We start from the raw sequence: 18,051 nt of genomic DNA on the forward strand, positions 1-18,051 counted from the left end.
CAGGACCTCTCACCCGGCAGATGAAGACCCACAGCCGCCAGCTCACCATTTTCTAGGGCCCGTGACCACAGCGCATCTGTCCAGCTAGGGCGGGCCCAGAGTCTACGTTAGGGATGCTGGGCCGCCGGGTCTCTGTCTGGAGAGGCCAGGCAGGCAGTCCCGCCCGGGCGAGGCAGCTCGCAGCCCTGCGGGGCACCACAAAGGCCTACCAGAGCCAGCTTTTCAGGACGGCCACGTCGGGGGCAGCGCCCGGCAGGGTCTGGGGAGACCCGGGAGGAGGCGATGGAAGGAAGCACAAGGGGGAGGAGGGCCTAGTGGGAGCAGGGAGGGGTGAGCCGGAGCCGCTGGGGAGGGGAGGGCAGGGCAGGGCAATGTGCACGGGGCGGTGCCCACCAAGGTGAGCCCTCCTCCAGCCAGCTGTGAAGAGAAGATCCCGGCTTATTCACCACCCGTGCCGCGAGCACCCTCTGGAAGGAGGGGCAGGACCGCGCCCAAGGCCAACGCTGCTTTCCACGGAAAGGTCTTTACTCGGAAACTCGGGCCGAAAGAAAGCTCTGTGACTTTTGTCCTCAACGACTACCGGTCACCAAGGTGCGGGCTCTTCTGGGAGGGCTCAGCACCACAGGCCCCTGAGCCAGAGGAGGCGCCCCCTGCTCGCCACCGCCCAGAAGGCAGCTCACCCTTCCTCCCTGTGCAACGTGGGCTCCTCCCTGCACTCTGACCACGGAGTCCTCCTCCAGAGCTCGGGGCCCGAGCCCGTCCACGGAGGGGAGGCCAAGGCGGCACAAAGGGCTTGACTGGGCCACGCCACAAGGCCGAGTCTGCCCCGCGGCCCTGCAGGCAACCGTCCCCCAGCCTCTGCGACCTCGGGGTCGGTCTCTCCTGCTCGGCCTTAGTTTACAGCTCTGTCCTGTCTACACTCCGCCGTTTTCTCCCACGTGGGGGCAGTGGAGGCAGGCACTGCGGGCCCAGGAGCCGCCGGGGGGCTTGCTGAGGACAGGTGGCGGCGGCTGGGCCCACCCTGAGGGCAATCGGGACTCGGCGTCCAGGTTGATTAAGGTAAACGACTAGAATGACCTTCCTCTCCCTCTGCGAGCCACCCCTCTACGGCTTCAGCTTCCTGCCTGAAACTGCCGGGCAGGGATTCTCTCCCAAGGACACACGCCACAGAGCTGAAGTGCTATCAGGAGGTCCGTTTTAGCCTCGTCCTTTTTTTTATATTTACTTCTTTTGAGACAGGCAGTGACGGAGAGAACACCCCAAGAAGGCTACGTGCTGACAGCGCAGAGCCCGACGCAGAACCCGATGTGGGACTTGAGCTGACGAACCGGGAGATCGTGACCTGAGCCGAAACCAAGAGTCGGAGGCTTAGCCGACTGAGCCGCCCAGGTGCCCCACCACATCGTCCTTAACGTTCCAAAAGGGACAGAAGCTAAAGAGTCAAGGCCAGCAACACTTCAGCAGACCGTAGCGTAAGCAGCCATCGCGAACAGTTCGCAGTTTTCCTGCGCACGAGGAAACGTACCGGAAGGGGATCGAGGAAAAGGACACGAAATGGAGCACCATCTCAGTTAAGTTACGAACACTTGGGAAAAAAGGCCAGGCCAGAGTGGGTGGCAGATGGCGGACTGGAGGCCCCTGACCTCTAAACCCGGACGACCCGGTGAGCACGGGACGTGAACAGAGCAGAGCTGAGACAGCAGTGCCAGAGTTCTAGAACCGGAGGGCAGATCCTGGGGTGCCGGATGCGACACAGCCACACCGGGAGCCCAGAGAGCAGGAAGGCGGAAGCCCCAGGACCTTCCCCACTGCTCACCGGTAGGCTGGGAGGCGGAGAAGGGGGGCGAGGCAGAGGGGTAGCACCAGGGCACCGGAGGCAGGGCGCACCCCCCAGTGTCACCACAGACCAACCCGCCCCGGGCCCTGGCCCTGAGCAAGAGTACTCCCGGGAAGCCTGCCACCTAGAAAGATCTGGACGATCTAGACAATCTAGACAAGCCGAGGCCAGCTGCAGACGCCGAACCTGGGGGAGACGAACACCATGCAAAAAGGAAGCTTGGAAAAACAAAAGGAGAGAAAAGCGCAACTGTTACTCATATCCCCAAAAGACAAAAAAAACGTATTCGTTAAAATATTTTTTTACGTTTGTTTATTTTTGAAAGACAGAGACAAAGCACGAGCAGGGGAGGGGCAGAGAGAGGGAGACAGAATCTGAAGCAGGCTCCAGGCTCTGAGCTGTCAGCACAGAATCCGACGTGGGGCTCAACCTCACAGACCGCAAAATCACGACCTGAGCCGAAGTCGGATGCTCAACCGACTGAGCCACCCACGTGCCCCAAAAGACTGTACTCGTTAATAAAAGATGCCATTAAACAAAGCAAAACGAGCTCTGGAATATTTCTGTATTGACCAGAGCAAAAAACAATTAACACAAGGTTGGAACATAAAGTTGAGAAAAACTCCTAGAAAGAGGATTAAAAACACCAAGGTAGAAAACAGAAAAGATGACAAAATTAGAAAAATGATCTGACTGGCAAGAAACAATTCTTCAAGGACTTCCAGAAAGAACACACAGGGAGAAAAATCATCTAAAAATTTGTTCGAAGTATTTTCTCAGAATTGAAGGATGTGAATTTCCATATCAGAAGGTTCTCCAAGGGGCCAACTTGCCAAAAACATCAAGGACAACACAGAGATCCTAAAAATGAACGAACTGAAAAACTACGGCATTGAGTTTCTCCACACAGGCCAGAAGTTGGTGGACAGTGGAGAACAACTACCTGATCCCGAGTGAGGCTTCCTGAGGCCGGGCGACCGGATCCCGAGTGAGGCTGAAGAGGGATGACCAGATCCGGAGACTTTCTGAGGAGGGACGACCAGATTCCCAAGTGAGGCTTCCTAAGGAGGGGTGACCGGATCCCGAGTGAGGCTTCCCGAGGAGGGACGACCAGATCCGAAGACTTCCTGAGGAAGGACGACCGGATCCCGAGTGAGACTTTCTGAGGAGAGATGATCAGATCCTGAGGGGAGACTTCCTGAGGAGGGACGATCTTATCCCGAGTGAGACTTTCTGAGGAGAGATGATCGGATCCTGAGGGGAGACTTCCTGAGGAGGGACGACCGGATCCCGAGTGAGACTTTCTGAGGAGAGATGATCGGATCCTGAGGGGAGACTTCCTGAGGAGGGACGACCGGATCCCGAGTGAGACTTTCTGAGGAGAGATGATCGGATCCTGAGGGGAGACTTCCTGAGGAGGGACGACCGGATCCCGAGTGAGACTTTCTGAGGAGAGATGATCGGATCCTGAGGGGAGACTTCCTGAGGAGGGACGACCGGATCCCGAGTGAGACTTTCTGAGGAGAGATGATCGGATCCTGAGGGGAGACTTCCTGAGGAGGGACGACCGGATCCCGAGTGAGACTTTCTGAGGAGAGATGATCGGATCCTGAGGGGAGACTTCCTGAGGAGGGACGACCGGATCCCGAGTGAGACTTTCTGAGGAGAGATGATCGGATCCTGAGGGAAGACTTCCTGAGGAGGGACGACCGGATCCTGAGTGAGACTTTCTGAGGAGAGATGATCGGATCCTGAGGGGAGACTTCCTGAGGAGGGACGACCGGATCCTGAGTGAGACTTTCTGAGGAGAGATGATCGGATCCTGAGGGAAGACTTCCTGAGGCGGGGCGACCGGATCCCGAGTGAGGCTGAAGAGGGATGACCAGATCCGGAGACTTTCTGAGGAGGGACGACCAGATTCCCAAGTGAGGCTTCCTAAGGAGGGGTGACCGGATCCCGAGTGAGGCTTCCCGAGGAGGGACGACCAGATCCGAAGACTTCCTGAGGAGGGACGACCGGATCCCGAGTGAGACTTTCTGAGGAGAGATGATCGGATCCTGAGGGGAGACTTCCTGAGGAGGGACGACCGGATCCCGAGTGAGACTTTCTTTCTGAGGAGAGATGATCAGATCCTGAGGGGAGACTTCCTGAGGAGGGACGACCAGATCCCGAGTGAGACTTTCTGAGGAGAGATGATCGGATCCTGAGGGAAGACTTCCTGAGGCGGGGCGACCGGATCCCGAGTGAGGCTGAAGAGGGATGACCAGATCCGGAGACTTTCTGAGGAGGGACGACCAGATTCCCAAGTGAGGCTTCCTAAGGAGGGGTGACCGGATCCCGAGTGAGGCTTCCCGAGGAGGGACGACCAGATCCGAAGACTTCCTGAGGAGGGACGACCTTATCCCGAGTGAGACTTTCTGAGGAGAGATGATCGGATCCTGAGGGGAGACTTCCTGAGGCGGGGCGACCGGATCCCGAGTGAGGCTGAAGAGGGATGACCAGATCCGGAGACTTTCTGAGGAGGGACGACCAGATCCCAAATGAGGCTTCCTGAGGAGGGACGACGAGATCCGGAGACTTCCTGAGGAGGGACAACCGGATCCCGAGTGAGACTTTCTGAAGGGGGATGATTGGATCCCGAGGGGAGGCTTCCCGAGGAGGGACGACCGGATCCCGAGTGAGACTTTTTGAGGAGAGATGATCGGATCCTGAGGGGAGACTTCCTGAGGAGGGACGAGTAGATCTGAAGACTTCCTGAGGAGGGATGACCAGATCCAAGTGAGACTTTCTGAAGGGGGATGATTGGATCCCGAGTGAGACTTTTTGAGGAGAGATGATCGGATCCTGAGGGGAGACTTCCTGAGGCGGGACGACCTTATCCCGAGAGAGACTTTCTGAGGAGAGATGATCGGATCCTGAGGGGAGACTTCCTGAGGAGGGACCTTATCCCGAGAGAGACTTTCTGAGGAGAGATGATCGGATCCTGAGGGGAGACTTCCTGAGGAGGGACCTTATCCCGAGAGAGACTTTCTGAGGAGAGATGATCGGATCCCGAGGGGAGACTTCCCGAGGAGGGACGACCTTATCCCGAGTGAGACTTTCCGAGGAGAGATGATCGGATCCTGAGGGGAGACTTCCTGAGGAGGGACGACTAGATCTGAAGACTTCCTGAGGAGGGATGACCAGATCCAAGTGAGACTTTCTGAAGGGGGATGATTGGATCCCGAGGGGAGGCTTCCCGAGGAGGGACGACCAGATCCGAAGACTTCCTGAGGAAGGACGACCGGATCCCGAGTGAGACTTTCTGAGGAGAGATGATCGGATCCTGAGGGGAGACTTCCTGAGGAGGGACGACCGGATCCCGAGTGAGACTTTCTGAGGAGAGATGATCAGATCCTGAGGGGAGACTTCCTGAGGAGGGACGACCGGATCCCGAGTGAGACTTTCTGAGGAGAGATGATCGGATCCTGAGGGGAGACTTCCTGAGGAGGGACGACCGGATCCCGAGTGAGACTTTTTGAGGAGAGATGATCGGATCCTGAGGGGAGACTTCCTGAGGGGAGACTTCCTGAGGAGAGACGACCTTATCCCGAGTGAGACTTTCTGAGGAGAGATGATCGGATCCTGAGGGGAGACTTCCTGAGGTGTGGCGACCGGATCCCGAGTGAGGCTGAAGAGGGATGACCAGATCCGGAGACTTTCTGAGGAGGGACGACCAGATTCCCAAGTGAGACTTCCTGAGGAGGAACAACCGGATCCCGAGTGAGACTTTCTGAAGGGGGATGATTGGATCCCGAGGGGAGGCTTCCTGAGGAGAGACGACCGGATCCCGAGTGAGACTTTCCGAGGAGAGATGATTGGATCCTGAGGCGAAGCTTCCTGAGGAGGGACGACCAGACCCAAGCGAGGCTTCCCCAGGAGGGACGACTCGAAAGGCTGGCAATACCATCGGGACGAGCCAGAGGTCAAGGTGGAGCCGTGGTGGGCGAGTCGTGGCGAGACCCTCCCGAGCCGCTCTCCACCCCCCCCCACCCCCGAGGCCAGCAGGGTGACCGGCCCCCCGCCGTGCGCGCACGGGGGGACCCCCGCCTCCTGCCGGCCTCCGCGGTCCCTCCGCACCCCTCTCCGCGGCTCCCGGCTTCCTGAGGCCTCCGCCGGAGCCGCAGCCGGGCCCGCACGCACCGAGCGCCCGCAGCAGGCCGGCCCGTCGGGGGGGAAGGGCCCTGGCTCCCCGGACGGGAGCCGAGCCGGTGCCCGGTCCGCCGCCGCCTCCCGCTCCGGCCTCGTGGCGGGGGGCGGGGGGGGGGGGGGGGCGCCGGGGAGTGCGGTCACTCTCCGCACCGACATCCGTCACCTCCTCCCCGGAGCCTCTGGCTTCTGTCACGTCGGCGCCGCAAACGTCACGGTGCCCGCCGCGGCTCGGGCGGGAAAAGACCGGCCCGATCTCTTCACGGGCCCTGAGGGACTCGGGGACATCGGCGCCGGGTCCCCCCACTCCCGCACCTCGGGCGGGGGGGCGGCGCTGCCTCGGTCACAGCCCGGGGATCCCGGGACAACCGGCCTCTGACTCCGCGCACGCGGGCCAGGTGCTCGGGCCCCGGCCCGCTGGCCGGGGGACAGGTCAGGGGCACGGGGCCAGGGCCACCAGAACGTCAGTGGAGACACCTGTTGGTGTCACGTGGCAGACCCCGGCTGCTGCCCCGTCCCCGGGTCCCGGGCTGCACCGCGAGGGTGGGAGGCCGGCGCGTGCCGGGGGAGCGCCCGGATGCTTCCTCACCCTCCGGCCCGAGGGGGCCCCGTGGCCTCGTGTCACGGGGCAGAGGGCCCGGGCCCGGCTCTTCCCTCCGGAGACGGTGCTTCCTCACACTTCCCCCACGGGGGCGGCACTCAGGGCCTCACGAGCAGACCCACGGCACCCCGCGCCCCGGCCGCCCGCAGCCCCCCGGGGTCCACCGGCCCCAGGACCGGCCCCCCCGGGACCAGAGGCGGGAGGCATCGCCCCCTCCCGTCCCCGGGGATGGAAAGAGAGACAGGTTCGGTGCCTCCCTTGCCTGGGACCGTGCTCACCGGGGAGAAGGCTTTCGGTGACAACTGCCCAAGACAGTCAATTAGGCAAGTTGGGGGTGGGGGGCTCGGCATCCGCAAGCCGCTGGCGGCGGTAGGACGGCGAATTGTTGAAAAGACCAGTTTTACCTTCTTTACCGAGTCAGCTCGTGTTCTTGAAGACGAGTTCCAGGCCTGAGAACGTACGGCACCCGCCCCCAGCCCAGACGGCCGTCCTTCACCTCTGTGCCCCTGCCCCCCAGCCCCCGGGGCACGAAGGGCGGTGGCGCAGGGCTGGTCTGATGCCGCCCCCTCCCTGACGCGCAGATCCCGAGCCCGGCACCTGCCCTCGGGGGTCTCGCTCGTCTGCACTGGACCCTCGCTGGCAGACACGCCAGGTGCCCAGCTCCCGCAGAGCCTGTCTCCCCCCGGACAACGTGCCGGGGGCACACGGGGACAAGACCCCGTTCCCACCCTCCGGCCAAGAAAACGAATTAAGGAGAACGACACCAGCAGGGACGGTAAAACTCACGTTTATTAAGCGACTACCGTGTGCCAAGAAACTAAGAGGTGCCTGGCCAGCAGCCAAGGCCTGGTGTCCGGGGCCCCCTCCGATGTGCCCAAGCCCAGCCACACGGCCCACGGACGCGACTGCCACGCCACCCTGCGAGCGCAGTGGGAGCGCGGCATTGGGCGGCGGGGATCCCCTGGTCCCGAACCAGCAGAGAGCAGCCCATGCAGGTCCCAGCCTGCAGGCCAGCTAGCCAGCTGCGGGGACACTGCCCGTCTCCACCTCAGGGTCCCTGGCAAAGTCACATTCCCTACGGTCCCCCCCAAGTGCCGTGCTGCCCTCTGCCCCGGCACCGAAACGGTTTGGTCACCACCGGAGAAACCTCCCGAGCGCTCAGCGCAGGCTTCCCCCAGGCTGGCTCTCCCCGCCCTTCCGGTTTGGGACCACCGGCAGGACCACCCTCGACTCCTTCAATCTCCCGCATCCTTCTGTGCAGACCACGTGCGGGACCGCCGCAACTCCCTGGATCTTCCAGAGCCTTCCTAGCCTCGCTCCTTGGTTTTCCTTGTCTGGAATCTCTCTCCCAGACACGTCTTCTGTTACGAGTTAAACCGTGTTCCTCAAAATATTAGGTTCGAGTCCCAACCCCCGGAGACTGCCAACGCGGCCAGGTTTGAAAACGACGTCTTTACACCGTATTCGAGTCCAGGCGAGGTCAGACTGAGGTCGAGGGAGCCCTAAATCCTACGAACGGCGTCCTTAAAAGAAAAGGGCGATTTGGACACAAAGATACACGCGGAGAAGAACACCCCAGGAAGGCTGAGGCAGGGGTGGGGTGAGGCGTCGACAAGCCCGCAGCAGCAGCAGCTCAGAGAAAAACAGCAGAGCCTCCCCGAGAGCCCCCAGAAAGTCACCAGCCCTGCCCACGGCTTCATTTTGGACCTTCTGGCCTCCAGAGGATGAAAAGTAAATTTCTACCGAGTCTACGACAACGTCACGGCAGCCACAGGAAATGAACACGTCTGCCTCTCCCCGATGCTTCCACTGGTGGAACCAGGGTCACAGACGCTCTAGTACGTACCGAGCACTAGCTGTGCCAGGCAGCGTGCCAGGCTAGGGACACAGCGAAGAATAATTCGGTAACGTGCAAACTCAGGAGCCCCAGCAACCTGTCAAAGCGCTGCAGTTACCACAGGACTGCCAAGAGAGAATGGGGGAGGGGATGTCTGAGTGGGCCTTGAAGGCCGAGCAGAAGTTTGCCGGGCAAAGTCCTGCTCAAATAGATGCTGAGGACAAGCCGTGTACTTCCTGCTCTCTCGCCTCCCTCAACGCTCCGAGCGTGGGTGTAAGACCCGCACCTCTCAGCCCCTCACAGCCAGCCAGCAAGACCCCCACCTGTTCCCTGCCACAGCGTCAAGGTAATACGCGGACTGCCAATCCCGTCAGTACAAATCAGGCGAGGGCCTAAACGGAAGGCCCGTTTTCCACGGTCAGCGAGTTTCCCTCTTTGCGACCTGATGCCTGGGGACATCGGGCGCTCCGGCACGCGGTTTTGCCCAAAGACTTCCGGGAGCTTTAACGGGGCGTGAGCGCAAAGTGCAGATAGCTAGATGGGTGCTGAGCCAAAAGAGGCTTTGGAAACAGTGTCTGCGCTCATCACATTCGAGCTCCAAAACGGCAAGGTGCCAGGAAACCCCCCTGGATTGCCCGAGGGTGCCTCTGAGCCAATCGTTTGACCCTGTGTTTAGCCAGGCGCTCCCAGGGCGACAATCACTGGCGACAGGTGACCCTAGAGCCACTGTGCGGGTCTGTCTCCCCGCAAGCCTCTTAACAGCAACCACGCTTGTCTTCACTATGCCTCAGTTTCCCTATCTGTAAAACGAACACAGTACCTGCCTGCCACAAAGAGTTAAGATCCGCAAAGCCCGGCGAGCAGGGCCAGGCAATGCAGAAAGTGCTCGGTGTTTACTAAACAAACGCAAACGTCGCACTTCTGCGCACTTCTGCCCCTTCTCAGGTGCTCTCTTTCCCGTTGGCAGCTCGCTGACGTCCACTCGCCAAAACCGGCCGCAGCAAAGGCAGTCTGCAGACAGGCAAGAGGCAGAGGACAAGGTCCACAAGGTCCTGGCGAGCCCCTAAGCAAGAGGGGCGGCGGTCGTGAAGGCCAACCCCGCCGGCGAGAAGCAGCTAGTGGGGAACCGAGGCGCACCGCTGACCCGAGACTCCCCAGGGCGAAAAAGAAACCAGGGCAGCTGCCACAGACGCCGAGAAAATGCAAACGGGAATGGCTAGCACCGATTTTCTTCTGAACTTGCCTTCTACGGAGAAACAGAAGTCTTAAAATCCCAGACCCAAAGCGCAAGGCTTCTGGTAAAGGTGCCCCCACACCCACGTGAGCGTGATCTCGGTAAAACCACAAGGCCAAACTTACAGGACGCGGGGAAAGGCTGTAAAGCGAATCGGTAAAGTTTCTGTTAGGTGAGGAGGCTGGCCGGGGTGTCAGGCTGAAAAACAATGTGACACGCGAGTAAGGGCCGCGGCGCGCGGCGGGCGGGTCGGCCCCGGGGCTGCCGCGCTCCGGGCCGGGCTCCGGGGCCGCGCGGGCTCGGCGCCCCGCGCTCCACGCGCCCCCCGCGGGCCTCGCAGGGCCGGGCCCCCGCGCGCCCGGGGCCCCGCCGCCGCCCGCGCCGCCCCGGCCGCCGCCGGCCCGGCCCAGCCGGGCGGGCCCGGGCCCCCGTCCCCACGCCGAGCGGGGCGCGGGCGGCGCGGGGGGCGGCGGGGTCGCGGCCGTCGGCTGCGCCCCGGCTTTGTTCGCGCCCCGCGCCCGCCGGCAGCCCGCGCCTCGGCCCCGCGCGCCCCGGCCCCGCGCGCCCGCCCCGGCCCACCTTCTGGATGGTTTGCTGCGTGACCTCCCCTTTGCCGCGCGGCCGGGCGGACGCGAAGGCCACCGACATGGTCGCGCGCGGGATCTGCCCGAGCTCCTCGGGGCTTCTGCTCCGGCGGCGCTCGGCGGCCCCGGGCGCTCATTCTCCGCAGTCGCTGGGGAGGGGGGGGGGGGGGGGGCGGGGGCCGCGGGGGGCGCCGCGCCGTGGACTCGCCCGCCCCGCCGGCCCCTGCGTCGCCCCCGGGCCCGCCGCGCCGCCGCCCCCGCGCGCCGTCCGCCCCCCCAGGCCGAGCCCCCGGCGGCGCCCCGCGTCGGCCGCTCTGCGCCCCGCGCCCGGCCCTCCACCACCGGGCCGCCCCCCGCTCTCCGTCGCCGGTGGTTCGGCCCGGCCCCGCCCCGACGCGCGCGCACGTCAGCCCGACGCCGCCTGACGCCGCCCGACGCCGCCGTAAGGCGCCGGACGCCAGCAGCGCAGTGCGCGGCGGCGGGGGCGGGCAGGCGCGCGACGCGGGAGCGGAGGCGTCGTGAATCGCGGGCCGCGCGGCCGTGAGTGTGCGCTTTTCCCCGGCTCCGCCGCCGCGCCGCCGGCATGAGCTACGACCGCGCCATCACCGTCTTCTCGCCCGACGGCCACCTTTTCCAAGTGGAGTACGCGCAGGAGGCCGTGAAGAAGGGCTCGACCGCGGTGAGCGGCGGCCGGCGGGGCCTGGCGTGCGGGGCGGGTGGCGAGAGCGGGGCGGCGGACGCTGGTGCGCGCCGGGCTCCCGGGGTCGGCCCGGGTTCGCCCGTGCTCACGGCCTCCGCCGTAGGGATGCGCTTTGTTCGGGCGGCTCTCGTGGAGCCCCGGGATCGTTGGTGTCGCTGAAGGAAGCGGGGCGGGGGCCCGTTTGGGACCTGCGGATGCTGGGACGGCCGCGCAGGCGGGCGCAGGAGAGTCTGGGGCCACTGCCCTCCTGCCGGTGGGTTCTCACCGAAGGGTGGCAGTGCTACCTGTGTGCCAGTGACTGCGCACGGGCGCTCGCGAGGCCGGCGCGCTCGGTGTGAGCGCTGAGCCTTGGAGTACCGGTTTCTGTTTCCCTCGGGCGTCTCCAGGGTGTATGAGCGGCCGTGGGACGGCCATTTTGGCGGGTCACCCTTGCAGGGCCCTGCTTGGGCCCTGGGCCGTGGGCGCGGGCACCTAGCAGCAGGGCTGGGTCGTTGTTGGCTCGGTGACTCCCTCACGTCCGTGAGCAACTTAGGTGAGCCGCACCCCTGCGGTCCCGGCCAGGGGACTTCCCCACTGGGGACGGCAGTGGTCCTGGAAGCCCAGGTGCCCTTCAGGAACAAAGGGAAGCAGGCTCTCCGGGGCGGCGGTGCCACCGGGAGCCCTCCACCGGGTCGGGCAGCGTGGCGATCATTCTCCTGCTGCCATCTGAGCACAGATCTGAAGTTTGGGCCACCATTTGAATTTTGGATGGGGGATGCGTTTGAGACGCCTGTGGGTCTTTCCTGGTGTTACTGGTTTTCCTCTTACCTGCTGCCTGTCTCGGAGGTTCGCGCGCACAGAGAAAAAGGACACAGCTCTGGGCGATGAAGTGCTTTCGTTTCCTGAATCTCTTCTGAAATTGAGGTCCAAAATCCATTTTCTGGCCCAACTCGGGTTAAAGAGCACTGGGAGAGGAGCTGCTTGGACACTCCCCGGCCCCCGTACTCCCTCGGGCCAGCCAGGGTGACTTTGCTTAATCCTCCCAGCATCTCTGAGCCTGGCTCCCTTTTCCCAGGGGAACCTGGAGGGCCCCCTAAGAGCATGAAGAGCCTTGAAGTCAGAAACACAGATCGGTGTTTTTCCACCATGGCCTGGGGCTGGGGGTGGGGGTGGGGGGCGCGGGCTGGAATTTTGCGCCCCAAGGGGTGTTTGCCAACGGGTGCAGACCTGTTTCTTTGCCTGTGAAGTGCTGCCCGCTGACATCTAGGGGTAGAGGTGGGCAGGGCAGCCCCAGGGCCGGCAGTGCCTCGGCTGAGAGATCTCTGGGCTGAGACGTGTTGCTCCTTGGAGCGTTGCCCCATTTCTATCCGCTCCTGCCCTGACGGGGTCGAGGGATCACTTGGCCAGTGGGAGATTTTTCCATGTTTCCGATACGCCCTCCTCCCCTCTACGGTATCTGCTATATGCAGAGAGCAAGCTAGTTCCCGGGAATAGTTGTTAAGAGTTGTCCTTCCACTTGAGGGCAAACCAGGCCTTCCCCAGAGCTGTGCACAGGTGTGCCGGAGGGGGGGGGTTGATATTGTTGTTTCAATGTTTTTTTACTTTGAGAGAGAGGGAGTGTGTGCACACGTGAGCAGGGCAAGGGCAGAATCTCAAGCAGGCTCTGCACTGCCAGCGCAGAGCCCGACTCGGGGGCTCGATCTCACAAGCCACTGGGAGATCATGACCTGAGTGGAAACCAAGAACTGGATGCTTGACTGACCGAGCCACCCAGGTGCCCCCAGCATGGGTTTGAATATGCTTCACAACTACAGAAACAGTGCTCTCGGGGCACTTGTCTCAAATGTCAGGATCTCAGGCTTCAAAGCCTTGCATGTGTCTGATTCTCCCGGTTGAAGGTGTATACGCAACAGTTATTGTGTTGTAATTGAGACTTCGTATCAGTACGTTCAGTGCACAGGAGTGGGCGCCCAGGTCGTGACACTTGGGCCAGCTCTGCCAGAAATGGGTCAGTATCTGTGATCTGCGAAGCGTGGGGCCCCCACCCCCAGGGTGTTCGCAGGTCCCGGTTACCATCTGCTAAGCGCCCTGAGCCTGATGGCAAAACCTCTCGTTGCTTTCTTAAGCACCGTGTTGATTTTTATCGAAGGTCGGTGTGCGAGGGAAGGACATCGTTGTTCTGGGCGTGGAGAAGAAATCAGTGGCCAAACTGCAGGATGAGAGAACCGTCCGCAAGATCTGCGCGTTGGATGACAACGTCTGCATGGCGTTCGCAGGTGAGTGGGGCCGGTGCCCTGGTCCTCAGAGGCCCTTATTAGCACTTTGGAGGCCGTCTCAGTGGGTTGGCTCTTGGAAGATCTAGAAAGTGGGGAAACTAAAGTCATTGAAAAGGAGTCGATTGGGACCTTTGCCAGCCTCACCAAAGCTTTCGGGGGTGGGAGGCTTTGCTGTTGCTGGCGCGTGACTGGATCACAGTTACAGTCTGGAGACGGGCCTGGCGAGCCTGCTTTTCCCCGACCACAGTTCCCTGCTGTGGGGCATGCTGTGTGCCCCGGGCACTCTCGTGGCTTCCCGAGCTCCTGCGTGCAGGTCCACTCTAGCAAGATCCCAATTTACGTAAACTAACCTAGGGACTGACGTGTCTTGTCCGAGGCCTCTGTGCACAGCCAGGGGATGATCACCCCGGCGTCCATCACCCAGATGACCTGAGAGCTGGGTTTCAGAGGACTGGCTGGAGTATGTAACTGCCGTGTGGTCGTGTGACCCGTGCCATCCCCGATGGGAGCCGATGAGGCGTGGCTCCGGTGGCAGTCTTTCTGCTGTTGCAGGGCTCACTGCGGACGCGAGGATAGTCATCAACAGGGCTCGGGTGGAGTGCCAGAGCCACCGGCTGACCGTGGAGGACCCAGTCACCGTGGAGTACATCACCCGCTACATCGCCAGCCTGAAACAGGTGGGCATCCCGCCACAGTAGTTCATGGTACCTGTGTGTACCTGTTTGCAGAGGTCCCTTCAGGGGAATCAGAAAACTGCTCTAATTCCACGCACAGTCCCGATCTTTGTGCAAATGTAACTTACCGTAGGTTACCCACTTTGGTGGCATCGTTTGCGTTTAGTGGCGTGGGACGGTCCAAGTTCACGTTTCTGAAGGGACATGATAGTCTCTGTCTTGATGTCCTGAATGGTTGGGTTCCAAGCATTTGGGAGGAGCTGAGAGCGACCTCCACCCTCTGGTGACGTGCCGGTCATTTTAAAGTCAAGTGTGTAGCCAAAGCGCGTGTGTTGTCAGAGTGGTTCCAGCGGCCTCGGTTGTGCTCTACGATGCGTTCGGTCGTGGGCAGGTCTTGCACACCTTTCTGAGCCAAACTGCACAAGAGAAGGAGGACCGCTGAGCAGTCCGGGCTCACGTCCCTCATCGTTGGAACTGCAGATAACTTGAATGTCTCCATCCCTTCAGCGAAGGCTCAGCTGTTGAGAACGCTGTGTGCGTGTGCGTGTGTGTGTGTGTGTGTGTGAGAGAGAGAGAGAGAGAGAGAGAGAGAGAGAGAGAGAGAGAAAGAGGACTTAGGGTGGGTTCCCCGGGGCCTTTCGTGCTGAGGCATTAACATGTTCCTTCTCCCGCCAGCGCTACACGCAGAGCAATGGGCGCAGGCCGTTCGGCATCTCCGCCCTCATTGTGGGTTTCGACTTTGACGGCACCCCCAGACTCTATCAGACGGACCCCTCGGGGACGTACCATGCCTGGAAGGTGAGGCCCTGACAAAACAGAGGGTCTTCGGGCGGTCTTGCCAGTAAAAACTTGCAGAGGCCACTGGAAGGTACCGGGTCTCCTGCTGGTGTAAGGAGGCCGTGTCCTGCTGGTGCGCGTGCACGCGTACTCACTACCCGTTTGTTCTGTGACGCTCCTGCCGATAGAGCGAAGAAGTCCTTAGACGTTGCTGTTCGAGACCATGTCCAAGGATAGGGAGCGATGGGGGTATGTGGCACGCAGTACAGTCACCCACGTGTCTTTCAGTAACAAAGAAGAATCCCACTCGTGGCTAAGGATCAGCACCGGTTCCAAGTAGCTCTTGGGGAAAGGAGTCCATAGGGCAGGACCAAGGGGCCAGGCTGCCTCTGACACGGCTGGCCCAGGCAGCTGCTGTCTTGTCCTCGGGCTGGTTCTGGGTTGTCGTGCCCTGCACCGTAGAACACGTTCCTCTTTCAGGCTAATGCTATAGGCCGGGGCGCCAAGTCCGTGCGTGAGTTTCTGGAGAAGAATTACACTGACGAAGCCATCGAGACAGACGACCTGACCATTAAGTTGGTTATCAAGGCCCTCCTGGAAGTACGTTTGCATTTGAAATCTGGTGCTTGGGCTGGGCGGAATGGACAGCACAGAAGTGGGTGGCTGTGTGCAGGCAGTGGGAGCGGGGGCGGTGAGGCCGCCGGCGGTAATGCTGGGCGCCCCAGGGCTTGCTCGGCCGGGCCCTGCCCCACTGCTGTCAGCTCCCTCATGCGGCTGGGGCAATCAAGGACCGAGTGGCTGGTCCGGGGGCACGCTCAGGTGAGGAGCGGCAGAGGCAGGACGAGAGCCAGCAGGTGTGGAACTTTCCACTCAGAGCACACCGCTGCTAAGATTGGGGGATGAGAATGGGGACTAGTGGCTGGGAGCTGTGGCCTTGGGCTTCGTCAGCACTTGGGAGATGCTGGCAGGTAAAGCCAAAGAGGCAGGGGAGTGGCCAGAAGGCCAGGCTGGCGTCCAGCTGTTGGGCTTGGGCGGGGTCGGGGGGGGGGGAGGGCCAAGGGGGCTGGGAGCCTAGCTGCTGTGTGGAAGCGGGGGTGGTGGGGCGGGTGGTGCTGGTGCCATGCAGGTAGGCGCCTGGCCTTATTCTTCGCTTTCCAAGGTGGTTCAGTCTGGCGGCAAAAACATTGAATTGGCTGTCATGAGACGTGATCAACCCCTCAAGGTAATCACCGAGGTCGTCTGGTGTCCTTCGCTCTGGAGCATCCCCAGGGATGGTGCGGGGGCGGGGGGGAGGCGGTGGTGGGAACGGGGACCCTACTCCTGTGGCGCTTGTGCTCCAGGAGATTTCTTCCCGAGGCTGCCCACAAACAAGTGGAAGAGTAAGCATCATCGCGTGGGTCTCCGGGGGAGGCTGGGGCTCGCGTGGCTGCTGGGCACGTTGAAAGGCTGCCGCGGGCCTGCGGCAAGCTGACTGGCATCACCCGGGTCAGGCGCGCACACCCTAGTTTTTCTGTTAGAAGCTGCTGTGAGGGGCACGTGGCCGGAGCCCCAGAGCTTTCCTCCCTGGAGGGGGTGCCAGTTCCCTGGTGCCTTGTGTGCTTTGGAGGCTAACCGTAAACTTTCTTTGGTAGATTTTAAATCCTGAAGAAATTGAGAAGTATGTTGCTGAAATCGAGAAAGAGAAGGAGGAAAACGAAAAGAAGAAACAGAAGAAAGCATCATGATGATGAAATCTTGAATTGATTTTTAAATTCAAATCATGGATTTTCAAAGTGATACATAGGCATTTCCCAACACTCATCTACTGTCCAAGGGTCCTGCAATAAACTTCCTATTTGTTAACCTTTTCTTCAGAGCGTGTGTCTCTTGGGTGCAATCAGGACGGCTCTGTAGAAAGGGGGTCTTCCCCTCGCTGCGTCCGAGCGCTCTCCTTAGTGTGCGCTCTCGTCTGTGCTCTCGTCGCCAGTCTCGAAGTCGCCAGGCTACTGGTGGCAGGCCAGGGGCGTCCAGCTTTCTGGTTTGGGAGTCCAGCAGTGCTAGGAGCGCACGCCAAGCGTGACGGCTGCTGTAGACAGGCGCGCGGCATTAGAGACCGACGCCGAGACTCCCGAGTTTCTCTTCCCAGAGGGGCTAGCAGACGGACCTTGTTCCTTCCTGACGGACACACGTCAGGGAACACGCGGCGCCCAGTTGGTTTTCACTCAGAATCCCACAGAGCAGCAGCCGTGTTCAGAACGAGTCGTTTCTGGTTTCCCTAGATCGAGTCTTCGCGCTTGTGTGCTCTCCCTTGAGTTCCTGGTGCCGATTGTCCCCTGTGCTTGCTCTCCAGCCAGAGATGGCCCTTCCAGGTTCCAGCCAGCAGCAGCCTCGCCCTCACCCCCGCAGCTTCGCAGCTTCACAGGAAGCTCTGCCACCAGTCCCGGTGACAGGACCACCGTCGGGCATCCCTGCCCCACCGGGCGATGGCACAAAGGGCTCTTTGAGTCCTTGGGCCGGCTGCCCTGCCGGCTGTGCCCTTGGGATTCCAGGGCGCTGCTCCCACCTCCGTCTGCAGTTTCCCTCACTGGGTTCTCACCGAATGGCACATATATATTCAATCTAGAAAGGAGTAAAAACGCCCAGATACGTTTTGAGCTCAGTGTAAAATGTAGAATTGTCAAAACGTCAGCATAGAGCGTCAGTAGTGAAGTTAGTCACTGTGGTAAACTGTGACGAGACTATATTTAGATCGCCTGAAGGAAATACCTGCCTAGTGCGACCGCTGAGTCACCTACTTCGTGGAGTTTTCGTGTTATGGCTACCTGCACCTGACTATGGAAGATTTTAACTTTTTATTGGCCAAGGATGTTAGTTGTTTCCCCCAAAAAGGAAGGTTGCTGAGAGCTTGTTGAAATTGTGAAACTGACCACGGTGCCGTGCCGTTGCAGGCCAGCCCCCTGCTGCTTGGGCCTGCTCCGGGCCCAGCGGAACCACAGGCAGGCACCGAGGGAGCGGTGACACGGTGGATGGGGCGGGCCTTTCAAAGACCCCCAGAAACCCATTTCAGTGATGCGGGGCGCTTTCGGTCCAAACAGCCACGTCTGCTGTTCTGGATGGTGCGGGGTCCAGCCCTGGAACAGGCCACAGGGCACAGAGGACACGGGAGCTCCAAGCAGCCTGGGGTGGGGGGGCGGGGCATCTCCCAAGCAGGTTTACTGCGGACAGAGCTTTTAGAACCAGCCCTTGTCCCACGTCTGGAGAGCAGAGCCCCTTGTTCTGGGAAGCTGGCCCGCTGCACACTCGGGCTGGCTCATGCCCTTTACCCAGACCAGCCGGGTCAATGTCACTCGAGAGCAGATGTTGCCAAGGAGCCTACTAGCGCGAG

The 18,051-nt window shown here is 61.3% G+C and overlaps 2 protein-coding genes across 6 annotated transcripts in view; one reads left to right on the forward strand and one right to left on the reverse strand.

The window, feature by feature from the left end:
* SS18L1 (SS18L1 subunit of BAF chromatin remodeling complex) overlaps positions 1 to 10,448 on the reverse strand; it is a 31,072-nt gene extending 20,624 nt beyond the window's left edge. For 3 of the 5 annotated variants that reach the window (XM_053890078.1, XM_053890083.1, XM_053890081.1), the window contains exon 1: positions 10,277 to 10,448. In XM_053890078.1, the coding sequence (XP_053746053.1) occupies positions 10,277 to 10,345 (69 nt within the window). In that variant the 5' untranslated portion in view covers positions 10,346 to 10,448. Of the gene's footprint in view, positions 1 to 46; positions 434 to 9,822; positions 9,896 to 10,276 lie in introns of those variants that run through there. The other 2 variants (XM_053890080.1, XM_053890079.1) reach the window with 2 other exon arrangements.
* A 293-nt stretch (positions 10,449 to 10,741) lies between these two features.
* Positions 10,742 to 16,529, forward strand: PSMA7 (proteasome 20S subunit alpha 7). The gene is made up of 7 exons (XM_019426372.2): positions 10,742 to 10,960; positions 13,110 to 13,236; positions 13,789 to 13,913; positions 14,586 to 14,708; positions 15,168 to 15,287; positions 15,847 to 15,909; positions 16,319 to 16,529. Exons 1-7 carry the CDS (start codon positions 10,865 to 10,867, stop codon positions 16,409 to 16,411), a joined length of 747 nt encoding a protein of 248 aa, XP_019281917.1. The 5' UTR covers positions 10,742 to 10,864; the 3' UTR covers positions 16,412 to 16,529.
* Positions 16,530 to 18,051: the final 1,522 nt, after the last annotated feature.

Source organism: Panthera pardus, unplaced genomic scaffold (assembly GCF_024362965.1).
Source record: "Panthera pardus isolate Hobbes unplaced genomic scaffold, ASM2436296v1 HiC_scaffold_25, whole genome shotgun sequence".
In the NCBI taxonomy this organism is placed as follows: domain Eukaryota; kingdom Metazoa; phylum Chordata; class Mammalia; order Carnivora; family Felidae; genus Panthera; species Panthera pardus.

Bases quoted from the DNA above. Each gene is read 5' to 3' on its own strand.
- PSMA7 (XM_019426372.2), top strand. From the start codon at position 10,865: ATGAGCTACGACCGCGCCATCACCGTCTTCTCGCCCGACGGCCACCTT. The intron at 13,914-14,585 runs GTGGGCATCCCG...TTCTCCCGCCAG, and splicing joins ACATCGCCAGCCTGAAACAG to CGCTACACGCAGAGCAATGG. The intron at 15,910-16,318 runs GTAATCACCGAG...TTTCTTTGGTAG, and splicing joins GACGTGATCAACCCCTCAAG to ATTTTAAATCCTGAAGAAAT.